Source organism: Cyprinodon tularosa, unplaced genomic scaffold (genome assembly GCF_016077235.1).
Source record: "Cyprinodon tularosa strain WSP-4 unplaced genomic scaffold, ASM1607723v1 ctg103, whole genome shotgun sequence".
Taxonomy (NCBI): Eukaryota; Metazoa; Chordata; class Actinopteri; order Cyprinodontiformes; family Cyprinodontidae; genus Cyprinodon; species Cyprinodon tularosa.
The window spans coordinates 948,003-964,996 of record NW_024037816.1 but is presented as its reverse complement, the minus strand read 5'-3'; the positions used below and the strand labels follow the sequence as shown (position 1 = coordinate 964,996).

Sequence of the window (16,994 nt, the reverse complement as noted above, 5' to 3'; positions counted from 1 at the left end):
GGTAGCTTTGGACTGAGTGTTGTACATCTTTTTCCAGTTGGACTTTTTACACAAAACATACAACTTTTGTTGATGTTTTAAGTTTTTCCTGCAGAACTAATGGTGTGCAAATGGAGGAGAGGGTCCTCAGTGCCATATTTATAACAAGCATTGACGGTGATGGGCAGCAGCATTTATATCGGGTTTCTGCTTGGCCAAACTTAATTGCTTTGATGGCCCCTGACTTCTTCTTTAGGGCCTCTATGCTTGTGAAAGGTCCTCACAACAATCTGGCTGATTGCTAAATCATGTTTTCTTGTTCACTTATTGTTTTTGCTGTTTTTTCAACAGATATTCATTTAAAGTAAAATGTGTTTTGGAGTTGTTCTGTCCAGGGATGGATACAGAGGGAATGTTTTAATATTTTTATGTTTTTGTAGGATTTTGTTGAAGCCACACTCTGCCAGTTATCCTCTCTTCTATGGGTGAAAATCATCAAGAAAGAATACATCTTATCGACCATGTTTGACTGCGATACAAACAACTCGTAAACATGTTTGTGTGCAGGGAAATAAAGCATGATTTTCTGAGGCATCACATCTTGGAGGCTCAGATGGATTTAAGGAAAGAATAAATAAGCCATGGTGTGTGAAATAACCAATTTCTATATTGCACCTAAAGCTTAAGAGGATTAACTTTGAAGGAATATAATTTATTTATTGGCTGTTTTTTAATTCCATATAAAATTTTCATTACATTTACTCCTGAATTTGCTTCAGATATCCTGATATTTACACTTATTCCATTTGATTCCCATAGATGTTGGTGCTTCCCCAGATTTCATAGATGTTTGTTTCTGTCAGTGAACACCAGCTTTTTGTTTTATAACCTGCTTTGATTTAAATTAACATGAATTATTTATATGCTTTGAAACTCTTCTAGCAACATTTCCCTAGAGGCAGTATGCAATTTGTAATTTCTACAACCATGAACAGATTAATTAACTTTCTATGTTCTTATCTCTAGCCGGATTCAAACACATGTTCCTATAGTCATGTTATCCTAAAAAGTTGAGCATTAGATGTCAAACTGGTGGGGGAACCTTTGTGATGGTGGCCAACTTCTTAATGCATTACCAAAGGAAAGCCTGGCTAATATGATATCCATTTGACCCAATAATGCTTTTTGAACTCAAGGTTCTGTTTGGGTAAAGTGGTAGCATCACCATGAGCCATGCTAATCTAGTCATTACCTCGTTCTAATGAGGGCTTATCAATAATTTAGCTTTTATACATCAGAGTTTCAGGGGTGGATCCAGTGGGACATTACTTACACACACTTTGCATTGGGTGGTCTGCTTTGTTTTCATGTTTCCTCACACAGATAATCATATAATCTCCTCAGTTAACAGTTTTCATTGAGGTAGGGTGTCAATGATATAGTCATTTAAACAAAAAGAACTAGTCTAAAATAACTTGTAGCCTAACAGGTGGCAACAGATTAGGGTTTTTCACATCCGAGCTTAATGAGGAGGCGACTATAAGCTATGAACAGTTTCATTATTATCTGGTCTGGTTTGTATATTCCCCAGCTGTGTACCCTTTGTAGGCTGCAGCTACTGTTGTAAAAGAAAGGGAGAATAAAATATAGATTATGTGCAGCTTGTTTGCAGAGGGAAGTTAATTGCATGAACTATCTGGTCTCCAGCCTTTTATAAAAAGGGATATTTCCCTTGGATTTTATGTGTAGAAATAGATAATCATAAGTCAAACTGCTTTTATAAGCCGGTGTTTCACTTTTACCAGGTAAAGAGTTTAGTTTCAGGTTGATATTTAATCAGCGGAAGAATGATGCAAAGTCTCACTAAATAGCTTTTTTTAGATCTATTAAAATGTCGACTCAATAACTGACTCCTGTATTGAGGTGACTTGTAAACATTTGCACACCAAGAGGCAAATCTAATTTGAACATGATAACCTGGAGAGTTGAGGTTTACAGAGGTCTAAAAAGCAGATTTCAAAGTTTTTATTTTTACCGTTTAAAGATATCAACGGCAAATGATGCACTAAGACCATGACTGGAAACATGTCTGTTTTTGGAGTGCAGACCATGTCAGAGATTCTATGATCCTGGATTTTTAGAGATGGCATTTTAAAGATGCCGTTTGTAGTTTTAGTTCAGAGGAATGGTCTGAGAATTTCCAATTTCCATCTGTTTGCCTGTGGTAGATACATTCAGAAGCCAGAGACGATGCTTTCCTTTTAACCTTTTTGAATTTTAGAAAAGACCTTGCATCTAGAAAGTTCAGTGATTTAAACTGCCAATTACTAACCCATCTTTCTTTAAACATGAGGTTTACGTGTTGGGAAGTCAAAATGTCTTTGAAATCTAATGGTATTATATAGTTACTAGTGTTGTAGTAAAAGAGTGTGAACACGCTGGTCAAACCCCTTCCCTCCTGTGTGTGAACACATCTCGCATAGGAACCAGATTCTGAGTGTCTGGGTCAGGGTCATGAGCAGACGGGGCAGAAGAGAGGCTGAATATGAACGTCAGCAGTGACCTGACCTGACCTCTGACCTCCCTGTCTCACAGTAGCTCTCTGTTCCCATTGGTGTCACACAGGATCTGTTCTGTTAGAGACGACACAGCCTTCTTTTGTTGCTAGATATTAATCTCAGCAGCTTTGAACTTAACAAATAATTCAATTATTATTATTTACAGATTTAAACTTTTTATTTTACAAATCTGTTAAGAAAAATGACTGACGAGAAAGGCCTTTATTTTCCCAACTACTTGCTGCTTTACCAGGTCAGAAAACTGAGTCTGTTTTCTTTCCCAGTTGGAGACCAGATGGGCCGTCTCCAGAAAGTGATAAATTTGTTGTCGCCTCTTTTTATCTTATGAAGCATAACAATGGCCTCTAGCACTTTTCTACTCTCATAAAGTTTAATTGTTCATGACAAATTCTTAGTGCTTTTGTACTGTTGAAGCATAATGTCCTAAAAAAGAAACAAAAGGCATTTCTAATTGTTTAAACTTTCAGTCACCTTACATAGAACGATGTACTATGCACTCAGTTGGTAAGCTACTTTTGTAATAATCATCTCCTCACCTGTATTATCTTCCTTCTTATCGTCCAGGCTTAGCTGCAGTCCCTGCCCACACCGCCGGCCAAGATGGTGGTGCTGTCACTCAAAATCTGCGTGCGGCAAGGCAATGTTGTGAAAACGATGCAGTTCGAGCCCTCCACAGCAGTCTATGATGCCTGCAGGATCATCAGAGAGAGGGTCCCAGAGGCTCAAGCTGGACAAGGTGAGCTTTTCAGTGATACTGAAATCTGCAACATTGGATAAGAAATAACATACAACAGTTTTAGAAGCAAAAAATAAAAAATGCACATACATACAGTTCCTTGTATAAAGTAGTTGTATCCTTTAAATCCTCCTTGATTTTGTTATATTTTGACAGATTCCTCCTCTGTTGTTTGTGTGTTTTTTTTTGGCTGTTTCCGTATTTGGTACCAAAACAAAAACGGCTGCATAACTTTCAGAAGAAACCTATATTTTGTCTTTACAAATAAAAGTCGTCTCCAATATCAGCTGTACATCTTACAGGGTTATGTCTCTACCAGTTTTGTAGAAACTCTAATTTACAGACTTAAAATTGCTCAAACCCAGTACGTTTGGACCTCGAGAATCTCTGAAACGGTTGATGTGGCTCAGATTCAGCTAAGCTGGCATCATGGCCGCTTCTGGTTATTGCTCTCCTCCCCTTCTCAGCTCATTGAGGTGGACCTCCATGTCTTTCCTTGCTTGCAGCTGTTACCTTTTTCCATTTTTCTCTGAGTATGTGGTAGCATTGGATTTTATTTAGGGGTTTGAAAATATAAGGGGCCGATTGTACTTTTTAAGTGTTTCTTTGGTAAAGATTTCAGTCAAAGTGGTATCACATTCTCTCCATTTTCTAGTTATGCAGCAAAGACCATGAAATTTGTTGTTATATTGTGAGATAAGTTGGGAGTTAAAGGGACATAAAGCATTTTGGAAGCTAGGTCCTATTAAACTCTTAAGAATATTGTTATAATTTATGCATGACAGACGTATTTATTATCCTGCATTTTCATTGATCTAATGCATATTCTTTGCATTTATGATCAAAAAATCTGAGCCTTGTTAGTTCAGCCATAAAATCTGAACACTTTTCACAGCTTCCAGTAGAAACATGTTGGAGCCTCATCAATCATTCTATTTTTTTCAGTTTCAAGTCAAACTTATTCGTACCACATGGCTACACTAAAGTCATCATTCCCAACTTTGCTTTGTTTTTGACTAGCGATCTCTGTTCCTAGAAACCTTTAACATAGAAATTCCTGGGAAACGGTCCCACATCTGATTATATTTAAATGTTTAATGTTGAGCTTTAGACTCTTCTCTATTGTCTCTTACTGTTTTCTGAGTCTGTTCTTTATTTTTAATAAGCATCATTTAATCTTGTGGTGTTTGTCCTCACTGCTCCAGCCTCGGATTACGGCCTCTTTCTTTCTGATGAAGACCCCAGGAAAGGGATCTGGTTGGAGTCTGGAAGGACACTGGACTATTACATGCTCCGTAATGGGGTAAATATATCAGTCTGTTTAACCTGCAACCACATCAAACAACATTGCAATCATCATGTGAATATTTGCTTTGAATATAGAGAAAAGCTTAAGAGAACTCCTAAATGAATATTATGGAACTGCAAACACACGCACACTGTCAGTTGAGAGGTGTGAGTGAGTCAAACACCAGGGATGGATGTGTGAATAACCTGGACAAACTCATCAGCAGTCTGTCTGTTGCATTCCTCGCTGTAGCTACTAAATTGGTTCCCCTCTTCAGATTCACCAAAGGCAGCCCAGGTAGGAGGCATGACTGTGACCATTTATTGTGAACCAAATCTCACCCCATTGTGGTGACTGGAATGGGAGCAGTTGGCCGCGATAGCCTCCCGTTTAATAAGCTTTTCAGGCTTCTGTTCTTCCTTCTCTTCTTGCAACCTGGTTGCAAATGATCATTTCCTCCCCAGCAACTTTCTCTGACTTTATTTTTTTTGTAGTGCTTCTCATATGTAACTTTACAATTGATCTCCTCTACTTTTTATTAATATTTTTCTATGTTTTTCCCCACTTGTGTTTGAACAGGATATTCTTGAATACAAGAAGAAGCAGAGGCCCCAAAAAATCAAAATGTTGGACGGAGCCGTTAAAACAATCATGGTGGATGACTCAAAAACTGTTGGCGAGCTGCTTGTGACTATCTGCAGCAGAATAGGTACCTCGTAATCAGTCAAGTTGTTTTCCCTCTCCTTTCTTCCAGGATATAACGTTAAATGCTGGAATTGAACTGCATGGAGTTAGCTAAAAGCAACATTTGATCTTAACTCTTGTATTGTTGTTTGTACAGCTTATTTGCTGATTCATAGCATTGCAGAAGGAGTCATGCTGTACTCATACTAGAGTGGTCTTGTCACAGCCACAGGTTCAATGTGTTTTTATTTGATAGATCAACACATGCATAGATAGCATTTTAATTATTTATGGTGCTCCTATTTCTTAAAAAAATTAACAAAAAATAAAGAAAGAAAACACAAAAAGTATAGCAAGAACCAAAAAAAAAAGTGTAGTTTAAACATCAGGGTGAGTTGAGCTGTTCTATTGAGGCTTCAGAGGTTTTCATAAAGAACATTTATGAATAAACGGCATTGCAAAGACCAATAAACAACTTGACTGTTGAGTGGTAAAGTTGAGAAAAAAAAAATTAAAAAGGAGCCTGGTCATAAAACGGTATGACACAACGTCACACCCTCTAAGACTTGGCCATGTATGTCAATGGCAGCACTTCAAGCCTTCACCGTAGCTCTGGAGGAGCTGCAGATATCAACAGACAGGAATAGCTATTAGGCATGCACGCCACAATCTGGCCCTAATAGAGGATTGAGCAGAAAGGCATTGTTGAACTAAAGCCAGCAGAAGGCCTATTTAAAGTTTGCCATAGGCCATGCAGAGGGGAGAGCAAACATGAAGGAGCTCTGACCAAATGAGACCAAATTACAGCCATTCTACTTCCACACATAATCAGAAAACTACATGCCATTCTAAACTTACAATCCCCATGATTAAATCTACTGGAGGCATCATGCACTTTTCATAATGGGGGAAATATTAATGGGTAGAGGAATGGAGCTAAATACAAGATATTATGGGATGGTTTTAGTTGGGGCTGAAACAATTAATTGGATGATTGTGAGGAATCAATTATTGAAATAATTAATAGCTTGAGTATAGACACTCTAAAACATGCCTTTGACTAAAATAGCAACCCTCTCAAAGCAACTATTGTACCAGAATTATAAAAGATATATAAACATTTTGCGTTTAAGATGAGAAACCCTTTTTTCCCCCCCATTAATATATTCATCCAGATGTCCTAAAAGAGCACAGTTTAGCTTTATTTTACTTGGTTTAGATTCTATCTAAAATCTTTTTTTAAGGAACCTGTTTCAGTCTGATTATTAAACACTTAATTGAAAAAAAATGGGTTATTTGATTAGCAAAGAAGTTGTTAGTTGCAGCCCTAGTTTTAATTAAAATATGCTAATTTCCCAGTCAAAATCCAGACCTAAATCCGAATCTGTGCCAAGGCATCAAATTTGGTTTAACCAACATATCCCACATCTGCCTGAGCATAATTTTATGTTTTTTTTGTTTTTTTTTATGTTTTTAAGGTGTGTGATACTTTGCTTTGGTTTGTCAATAAATACAATAGGTTTTTTTTGGTTTTGTTTTTTCTCTTTTTTGACATGAAAAAATGACAAAGTTCAGAGAGACAAAGCTCTGCAAGAGACAAATTAACTGTCAAGATTTGAATCAGCTTTCTCTAACAAATAATCAAATGTTGCATTTTCACTTTCAGGAATCACAAACTATGAGGAATACTCTCTGATCCAGGAGACGGTGGAGGAAAAGAAAGAGGACGGCATGGGTACACTGAAGAAGGACAGGACACTGCTGCGAGATGAGAGAAAGATGGAGAAGCTGAAAGCCAAATTGCACACGGATGATGACCGTAAGTTTGAAAAGGAATAATTAAATAGGCAAAATTAAGTTTTCCTCCCAAATAAGAATAATTTTAAACTAAATTAATTGATGTCTGCTAACTCAGTAATAATTGAACAGCTTAAACCTATGGCTATGCACTGGTCAAGGGTCCAGTCATCTAGCATCATTAGTTCCTATAATAAAAGCTGCAGAACTTCTTCTCTTGCCTGTTAAAGATGTTTAATGATGTTTCTCTAAATGACTTCTGAACACAATTTCTGAACTGAAGAAGTGAATTTAGGAGGTGTACATGAAAAACTATTTCAAGCTGAAAGCTTTCCCTATTAGGTTGTGTTTAAACCCTTTCTTAGTTTAAAGGTATGGTGGAGGATGTTTTTTTTCCCAGGTGGATCGTCAAATAAGTGGTCCTCCTAATAGTCAATCATTCTGGTGATACATTTTATAAGGCCGTCCTATGTGTTTGTCCCCATTTTCACTTACCAATGGTGAGTCTGACATAGTGGAAAAATTGCAAATATTCTTTTGGAAAGTAAGCTTGTATGAGGGATGCAAACAGCAACTTTAAACTGAGCGTGCACGAGGAGAAAGGGGCTCCAGCACGCTCTCGCACATGTTTGATAGGCGCTCCCTCTCGGGAGCGTGCACAGGGTTGTGCACATGCATTTTATTTATTTATTACAATTTTTTTTCTAAAGTAGAGAGGACGGGTCTTTTCAAATATTCGCAAAAATCCTCCACTATACCTTTAAGTTACAAAGACAAAAAGATGCAAGACAGAATGATGTTAACTGTAGTGTATTGTTTCAGTGAACTGGTTGGACCACAGCAGAACGTTCAGGGAGCAGGGCGTGGACGAAAACGAGACCCTTCTGCTCAGACGCAAGTTCTTCTACTCGGACCAGAACGTGGACTCCAGAGACCCTGTCCAACTCAACCTTCTTTATGTTCAGGTGAAGCAGCTTCGCCGGGTCCGAGTGTTTGTAGAGAAAGCCTCCCACATTACAAACCGTTGTTCCCCAGGTTTTGGTTTCAGGTTGAGTTTGTTTTAGTTGGGATTTTCTTGGTTTGTCTTTCAACATTTTCACCCATTCACATTGACATAACTGCACCAACATATTTTTTTATATCTATATATATTTTCTTTGAATAGATATTAATAAATCATTTCTTTTGTGTCCTTTCTTTCTTTTCTATGTGAATTCAAGTTTCAATAAACTGGCTGGACCACAGCTGTTCACTGAAACGCTCTGCCTGTCACTTAACCCAGGGGGTTAAGTGACAGGCAGAGCGTTGCTGGAGATGATGAGTCTCACTCATTATCAAAAGGCTTTAATGGAGGAAAATATCCCAGTATATGTTGGATATCATTTCCACTAATGACTGCTGCTCTTTTATGTTATTTAATAAAATAAACTGTGTTGAGCCCCTATTTTTCTTCTCTGGCTGATGCCACTGTTTTCACCAGAGATGTTTTTTTGTTTTGTTTATAAAGTGTCATCTGTGAGAGCTCTGAGCAGCTGCAGTAGGAGGAAGTCCAGACCAGACTGGTGCTGTTTCACAAACTGCAGCGACTGCTTTGAACCAGTCTCCCTTTTGTCCCCCGGTGATGCTGTTAAATAAATGAGAGCGATGAGCTGTCCTCTGGACATCTTAGTAACTAAACCGTTGAAACAGGCCTTTCACACTGTTGAGCCTTTCTGCCCCATTTAAATGAACATCTGTTTTAGCTCAAGGTGCGTCCCTGATTCTGTTAAGCATGTCGTTGTTGGACCCCTTTTTAAACACACACGTCTTGATGTTAATTGTTTGTCAAGTTTCAGCTCTCTTTCTAATTTGCTTTTAATTTCCAAGTTCCTTGAGCAAATCTTTTTTCATAAAGTTACAATTTTTCTGAGAGAATAACTGTCCTTAAGAAACCTCAAGCTTTCTGTCTGTTGATGCTCGACTGAACTGCTGCATTTGATCATTTATTTTTTATGTCTCACCTCAATCAGCATGTTGTTGTTCAGGGTTTTGAAATGAAATGGTTTGTTTCATTGGAAAAAAATTCCATTAGAAGTGTTTCTGTGATGATCCCTGATCTATCCTCCACTGCTTCTCTTTTTGGCAAAGTGCCCCAGGGCTCCATCCTGGGTCCACTATGGTTCCCACTTTACATGCTGCCACTAGGATCTATTATAACCTGACAAAATTTCCCCTTCCACTATTATGCAGATGATTTCCAGATCCATTTCCCTGTGCCTCTAAATACTGGTGGAGCTCATTAAACATTAAAGCATTTCAGACATTAAGATGTGGTTAGGGGGAAATGTCTTCACTTCATACAGAATGTGGTTTAATTGGAGATTGCTCCACCTTTTTTAAGTCACATTGACCTCAAGAAAACTATTTACTCACTTCTAAGCTCCACTTTTTAAACTCGCTTTATGGTGGTGCCTCCCAGATATCAATTTTTTTCTGTTTCCTGCATTTTAACCAACATTCCCGGACAACAGAAAACAGTCCTTTTTATTTTCTTCACTGGTTTCCAGTTTCTTTTAGGACTGATTTTAAAATATTGCTTTCTGTTTGTAAAGCCCTTAATGCTCTTTCCCCTCCATACCCTTCTGAGCCCAACTAGGGTTTACGGTCAACACAGCTGCTCTAGTTAGGCGTCCCTAGATGTAGACTTTGTGTTTGTTTTGGCCAGGCTTAAAACTGTCTTATTCAGACTGGCCTGTACTCATTAATTGGTTTTCTCATTTTGTTTCTATAATATTGCATTTATGCATTTTTTTGAGAGATTTTATTTTATATACTAAGCTCTGCATCCATTCGCGATACTACAATAATAAAAATAATAATTATGTTCTGAATTCTATATATTCTAAGTTTAGTGACATTCACACCAGCTTTAAAAAGGTTAGAAAGAAACCACAAATACTGCTGTTTCATTTTTGCAACTATTTTTCTCTTAATGTCTTTTTTTTTTATTAATTGGCCTATTAAATTATATCAAATACAGTTTCCAGCTAATGCTGTACTGCAGTCTCAAATGGTTTTTACTATATTAAAAAACAAAACATGTTTTCCAATAGAATAAATTACTCAGCCTAATATTTCTGGTAAAATTAAAATGTAAGAATTATTTTAAATGAAGATAAAAATGTTTGTAGATTATTTACATCATTATGCAGTAAAAACTGTCTCCAGTTGTCTTTCTTCAACTAAGGAGCTGTTTTGTTGTTCTCTCAGGCACGAGACGACATCCTAAATGGTTCCCATCCTGTATCATTTGACAAAGCCTGTGAGTTTGGAGGCATCCAGGCCCAGATCCAGTTTGGACCTCACATAGAGCATAAACACAAACCTGGATTCTTAGAGTAAGTATATATTTGTTTGATTAATTTAGTTTAAATCATAAACATTTTACGTAAATACTTTAGAATTGGAATCTGTTTAGATTAGATGGTATTTTATTTAGGAATCCGTATAAACTGTTAAAACCATTCCCCAATTTATGCCTTTTATACATTTAATTTCTTCAATCAAGTCTAAAGGAGTTCTTACCCAAAGAGTACATAAAGCAGCGAGGAGCTGAAAAGAAAGTATTTCAGGTGTGTGAAGTTTGTTTTTCTGTATTTTTAATATTAACAATTTAGAATTAAATAAGTTGCTTAAACCCAAAATTAAATCTGCAGGAACACAAAAACTGTGGAGAAATGACAGAGATTGAAGCAAAAGTGAAATATGTCAAGCTGGCGCGGTCTTTGAGGACGTACGGTGTCTCATTCTTCCTCGTCAAGGTAAGCTTGTCTCAGTGCATTACTTTGTGCGAAATGTTTCGAAGGAGCTGAAATATTCTGAAAGGATGAAATGAAGGTTAAGAGCAGGTAAAAGAAGGCCAAAAAAAGTTATAAAACAAACCACCGGACTTGGTTTTCCAAGTTTGAAGATGATCCAGGAAGTTTTCTGAATTAAAAATGTCTTAAGTAGTGTTGAGTTCCAGGTTTATAGAGTGGCCCAAACAAAAGCTTTACAAAACATGCAAATTGAACCGGACAAACAGCTCCACCCATTAGTTTTAGGGAGTCGTTAAGGTTGTTGTTGGCCTGCAAAACCCAATACTGGCTCATGCTTCTGAAAAGGGAGATATGAGGGTTATTGTTGGCCTGGCCTGGGTTGGCTGACCAGGTGAGAGGTTTCGGTCTGCTGCATGGCAATGAGGATTAAGATGAAAGCGGGAAGGAATCAACTCTATCATGGCTTTGTAGGTTTATGAGAGCTGGAAGCTGAGACCACCCCCCTGTTTAAGGTTGTTTTTTCTCTCCTAACATAAATAGCTTCCTTCACACCCCTTTCCCACCACCTGTCTTCTTTGTCCAAAATGTGAACATTCTGGTCATCAAATGAACGTCCTATGTCCTTAAGGTGTAGCTGGACAGCTAAGTTTTGTCCGGAGGAGGTAGCTCTTCTGTGTTGGGCCATGCCTCTGTGGAGAGGTTGTTTGGTTTCTCCATTATAAAGATAAGAGCATTCCTTACTGCACTGAACTGCATACACCACTCTGCATTTTTCCTTAGGATGCACTAACCTCTGTCTAAGGGTCTTGTTTAGGTTTGCATTGTACATGTGATTTTGTGTTTGAGAAAATCCTCTGGAGTTTTTCCAGAGACTCCACTGTTCCATGCAAGAAGAAACCAATGCTGTCTGTGAAGCAAAGGTAGCTTTAGAACCAGACAGCAGACTGGGTGACAGATAGAGGCTCTCGCTTAGAGTCCAACTGGCAGCAGATTCACAATAATAATAGAGCAGATTTTATCTGCCGTGACATTAGGGACAAGAAATGTAAAGAAATACTTGATCAACTAGTAGATTCACTGTTTTTCCAAATGTAGCTCACAGCTCCAACCTTTCCCCTTTTGAATTCCTCCTAAAAATAGCTCTGGTATATTTAATGTCCTTTCACTTATCGGCCCTCCCTCTGATTACCTCCTGAACATTTAAACATTTCCTTTCACCTTTGTTTCATTTGTGAATGTTAAGGTTGATCCTACGGAGGAAGTCCCTGGAATAATCCCAGGAAAAAAAAATCAGCCGGCAGCTCCTAACCTTTAACTCTCAGAAGCCCATAGAGAGCTTACTGTCCCTGCTGGACTCATGCACACCTCACCTCTTTGCCCTTACATCACAGCCCATCACATTCTCTTAGTCTGCTCCTCCCAGCTTCACTTTCTCAAGAGGCGTTTGCTCTTTTCCACACAGTTGAAAACTTGAATAACTATGATGAAGAAATAACACCTTTAATAGTGAGGTGTGGTAATTAATTCATAATGAAATCTTTTTTTTTTCCTTTGATCCCACTTGAAAACTAAGATAGTCTGTAAAACTCTAACATTTTTAACTGGATCTCCATGTTTAGGTTAAAGGTCTATCTCCGTAGATTAAAACTTTGGATAATAGTGGATTTGTAGTTCAATTCACTCAAATAAAATACTTCTATTGCACACACTGAAGACTTTGGACTAGTCTAGTTATTTTATCCTTAGTCCAGGTAAATACTCCATACAGTCTCTAGTTGTGAAGTGGCTTTGGAGACTCCAACCCCAGGACTCCACATGAAGCCCACACTTTGGAAATCCTCCACAGGCTCTTCACCTGGCTTTGTTCCACAGTTCTCTTCATACTGCACTTATCATAGTTTCCTTTTGCACTTAAAAAAAAAAATATCACTTTTTCTCTCCACTCAACAATCAATGGATGTTTACATGCAGCACTCTGAACAACCAGCTTCTCTAGTGTTGACTTTCTGTGGCGTAGCCATCATCTACTGGGAGAATGGATGTTTGCTATAATTTTATTTGTGCCATAACTTAAATATTATTTATTTACCAGGTGTGATGGTAAAGTTAAACAGAAATGGATACAGAAATGTATCACTGTTTGCAATAAATCTTTAGCATTTCAAATTTCTGAATTACAACAAAGATAACTTTATTTCTAATTTGCAAAGATGCACCTTTGGATTATATGTAGGCTACTGTTTGAAACTTCAGTGGAGTCTATTGATGGGTTCAAATAAATTTCTGTCAAAATATATATATTTTTTTGTTGTTGCAGGAAAAGATGAAGAGTAAGAACAAGCTGGTACCTCGACTCCTGGGTATCACCAAGGAGTCGGTGATGAGAGTGGATGAGAGGACCAAAGATGTGGTTCAGGAGTGGCCGCTCACCACCGTAAAGAGGTGGGCTGCGTCGCCCAAAAGCTTTACACTGGTAAGATTGCCTAACACTGAGGTTCAGGAACCATCTGGGATTTAGTTTGTTTTCCAAGGCAGGATAAGAATGTAGAAAAGAAATGGAGAATGGAAAAGGTTTGAGATTCTGGCGCCTATATTTAAGTATCTGAAATAAGAATCTAAACCTTTTTTTTATTGATTTTTAGATTTTACTGTAGGGGAAACTCACACAAAAAGAGCATTTTGATGGTTATCCAGGCATTAGACCTTCAAAGTTCACCTTTCAGCTGTTTGGATGGTTCTTCATATGGATCAGGTTTAGATGCTTAACATCTTAAATATTGTGGATTTTTCTTTTTTATACTCTACAGAAGGCAAACAAAGATTAAAAGTGGACCGTGAGAAACTTCTGTTTACAGTAGGATAAGCTGCTCTATATTTCAAAAGCATTAATATTAGGGCTGAAACAATTAATCGTGATTAATCGGTTATTGAAATAATAATCAACTCATTTAGGAAATGATTAATCGTTAACTGTAATATAGAGACTCTAAAACATGCCTTTAGCTGACAGAGAAACCCATGTAGAGCAGTACTTATATCAAAATTGTAAAAACAAATTCATAAACATGTAGCCTTTAAGATAAAAGAAAAAAAAAACTCTGCCAATATACTCTAATCAGAACACCAGAAGTGGAAAAGTTTGAGTTTCACCTGGTTTAATTTTATAAAAGGGTTCTTTAAAGGAATAGTACACCCAAAACATGATTAGCCTTCATTTTCTACTCACCCCCATGCTGAACAACACCCTGGAGTACTTTTTTGATATCTCAAATGCCTCTGGAGATCTGGGAGGCTTCTTGCTGTCTGCTGACATTCAAATAATGGTGGTCTATGGTGTCCGAGACAGAAAGGTCCATAAAAGTCCACAAAAAACGTGTCAATATTCCTCCATACTGCTCGTCCAATGTATTCCAAGTGTCCTGAGTGGGTAGCATCCAGAATTTACTCGAAACGAAGTCATTTAGAATGTTTTTAGAGCATAAACAGTAGTGTATAGGATTTCCTGAAAGCGCGCACATGCGCGTTCACGAGCCTACGGAAGCCGGCAGACCAAACCAGATGAAAGTGCGCATTCAGCGTCTGCTCTGCCAATAATGCAAGCGTAGAAGAAGAAATGTGCTGTTTACCTGTGCAAAGAAAGAAACAACGAAAGAAAAATGTCTGAGGACTTCAGTTTTGAGGAAGAGCATGAGTTCTTTGCCGAGCTGAATGCGCTGGTTTGGTCTGCCGGCTTCCGTAGGCTCGTGAACGCGCATGTGCGCGCTTTCAGGAAATCCTATACACTACTGTTTATGCTCTAAAAACATTCTAAATGACTTCGTTTCGAGTAAATTCTGGATGCTACCCACTCAGGACACTTGGAATACATTGGACGAGCAGTATGGAGGAATATTGACACGTTTTTTGTGGATTTTTATGGACCTTTCTGTCTCGGGCACCATAGACCTCCATTATTTGAATGTCAGCAGACAGCAAGAAGCCTCCCAGATCTCCAGATGCATTTGAGATATCAAAAAAGTACTCCAGAGTGTTGTTCAGCATGGGGGTGAGTAGAAAATGAAGGCTAATCATGTTTTGGGTGTACTATTCCTTTAAGGAACCTTTGGCTATCCTATTATTAATCAGTAAAATAAATGACAGATTAATCAATTTGCAAAATAATCGTTAGTTGCAGCCCTACTACTTAATATTCTAGATTCTGAAATGGAGATAATCTAATTTGTTCTAGGTACTAAGTAAGTAAAACAGTCGTCCTATTGTAAAAAGATGAAGTATACCCTCTACACTGCAGAATCGGTGAACCTTGAAGCTAAATAAAGTGTAAAATAATGGGTCTGTGCTCAATTCCAGATTGTTATAAAGAGAACAGGTGAAATATTTCCAAATTTCAGACTGGAAGTGTATAGAATCTAGAAATAAAGAATCTCCAGTAAACCCTGGTTGTATCTTTGCTGATCAGGTTTTCTCTTTTTAAGGTCATGTTGGTCATTTTTTTTTGTGTGTGTGGAAACATGCTATATATAAATGGAAGCTTTTCCAGAGGAACTATTTTGTTTTTCTTTAAGTTTATTTCAGAAATTGTGCTTGTGTTAGTCTGACTCTCGCATGCTGCCTCGGCTTCATATCAGCCAACACAATGTGCCGTGTTCATCTTAGTCGCGCCGTCTCCATGGATTCGCTTTAATCCTCAGAAAATCCTCAGCCTGTATACCATACAGCTCTGCTTTCAGCTGCTCCTTTTGCATTTTCACACAAATTGCATCTTTCTCTCTGCGTATGCATTTCTGCAGGACTTTGGGGAGTACCAGGAGAGCTACTACTCAGTTCAGACCACTGAAGGGGAACAGATCTCTCAGCTCATTGCCGGCTATATTGATATCATCCTCAAAAAGGTAAGACACTTATCACTGGAGATGCCTAATCCTGATGATTTAGTTTTCTCCTGAGGGCTGCATGTTTTCAGCCTTGTGGACGATTGATAGAAGCCGCTTTGTCAAGCCCCTGTAGTTAAATGAAAAGTAGCAGAGGAAGGCTGGCATCATGCAGTGTTGCTATAAAGTAGGAGCTCAGTGTTACAAAAGTTTTTTTTTTTTTTGTTTTTTTTATCCTAGTATGTACATTTAGATAACTGAATGTGTGTTAGAGACGTTTGGGAGGCATCTTTAAGATCTTGTTTCATCTCCTGATTTATTGTTCTATCAAATAAACCGAACTCAGCTAAGCTTCAATCTGATTTCTTTTTCCTCTGTCCTGCAGAAGCAAAGCAAAGATCGTTTTGGATTAGAGGGTGATGAGGAGTCAACCATGCTAGAGGAATCGGTTTCCCCTAAAAAGTATGTAAATCAGACCTGCAAAAGTTTAGTTTTTTTCCAGCCATGAAGCATGAAGAACTCTAGCAGCTTAGTGTGTCCTATGAGAATTTAGACAAATGATGATCTGCCATTTGCATTATTTCATTAAACCGTTATATCTCAGTCTTAAAAGGGACATTATGATTATATTAAGGAAATAAACAGCATTTAGAGCTATTTACACATCATTTAACAGCCTGCTAAAACAGCTTCATCATTTGTCTATTTTTTCGGACTAAACTTTGACTTAGGAACACATCCTTCTGTTAGATTAATTACACTTAGTTCTGTTTTAAGGTTAAGCTGTTTTTCTGCTTGTTTTTGCCTGATCATTTTACATAAATAATTTTCAATCTGTGCTGATACTAAAGGCAAGTATCTGTAATGCTGCAGAAGCATTGCACACCCAGCTTTGCAAGTCTGTTCTCCTGCAAGACAAACAGGCCTGTGTTTGCTGAAGGTGGAAGGATTTTGCCTTGTCGGTCTGTATTGCTTTGAGGTCTTATGTTGGTCTTTTATTGCTAAAATGCAAAATCCATTCTCGCTCAGTGTAATTGTAAAAGTGTAGTTAAAAAATAATCTAGTGCAGCAATCACTTTCATATTTCCATCTCTTTTGACGGCTTGCGTCTTCCAGAAAACTTATCAGGGAAAATGTTTCACATCACATGAACTTATCCATCAGCTTTGCAATCAGCTTTACTGGCAAGGATTTTCTGCAAAAACATGAAATTCAGCTTTGGTTTTAACACATAGTGGAAAATAAATTAATTCATCTATATAT

The 16,994-nt window shown here is 37.8% G+C and overlaps 1 protein-coding gene across 2 annotated transcripts in view; it reads left to right on the top strand.

Moving 5' to 3' along the window:
• Positions 1 to 16,994, top strand: part of tln2a (talin 2a) — a 102,986-nt gene that overhangs the window by 45,775 nt on the left and 40,217 nt on the right. The window contains exons 3-13 of one of the 2 annotated variants that reach the window (XM_038280943.1): positions 3,123 to 3,294; positions 4,500 to 4,597; positions 5,162 to 5,291; positions 6,933 to 7,085; positions 7,886 to 8,028; positions 10,313 to 10,440; positions 10,611 to 10,674; positions 10,759 to 10,863; positions 13,178 to 13,333; positions 15,651 to 15,752; positions 16,117 to 16,193. In XM_038280943.1, coding sequence (XP_038136871.1) covers positions 3,159 to 3,294; positions 4,500 to 4,597; positions 5,162 to 5,291; positions 6,933 to 7,085; positions 7,886 to 8,028; positions 10,313 to 10,440; positions 10,611 to 10,674; positions 10,759 to 10,863; positions 13,178 to 13,333; positions 15,651 to 15,752; positions 16,117 to 16,193 — 1,292 coding nt within the window. In that variant the 5' untranslated portion in view covers positions 3,123 to 3,158. Of the gene's footprint in view, positions 1 to 3,122; positions 3,295 to 4,499; positions 4,598 to 5,161; positions 5,292 to 6,932; positions 7,086 to 7,885; positions 8,029 to 10,312; positions 10,441 to 10,610; positions 10,675 to 10,758; positions 10,864 to 13,177; positions 13,334 to 15,650; positions 15,753 to 16,116; positions 16,194 to 16,994 lie in introns of those variants that run through there. The other variant, XM_038280951.1, reaches the window with a different exon arrangement.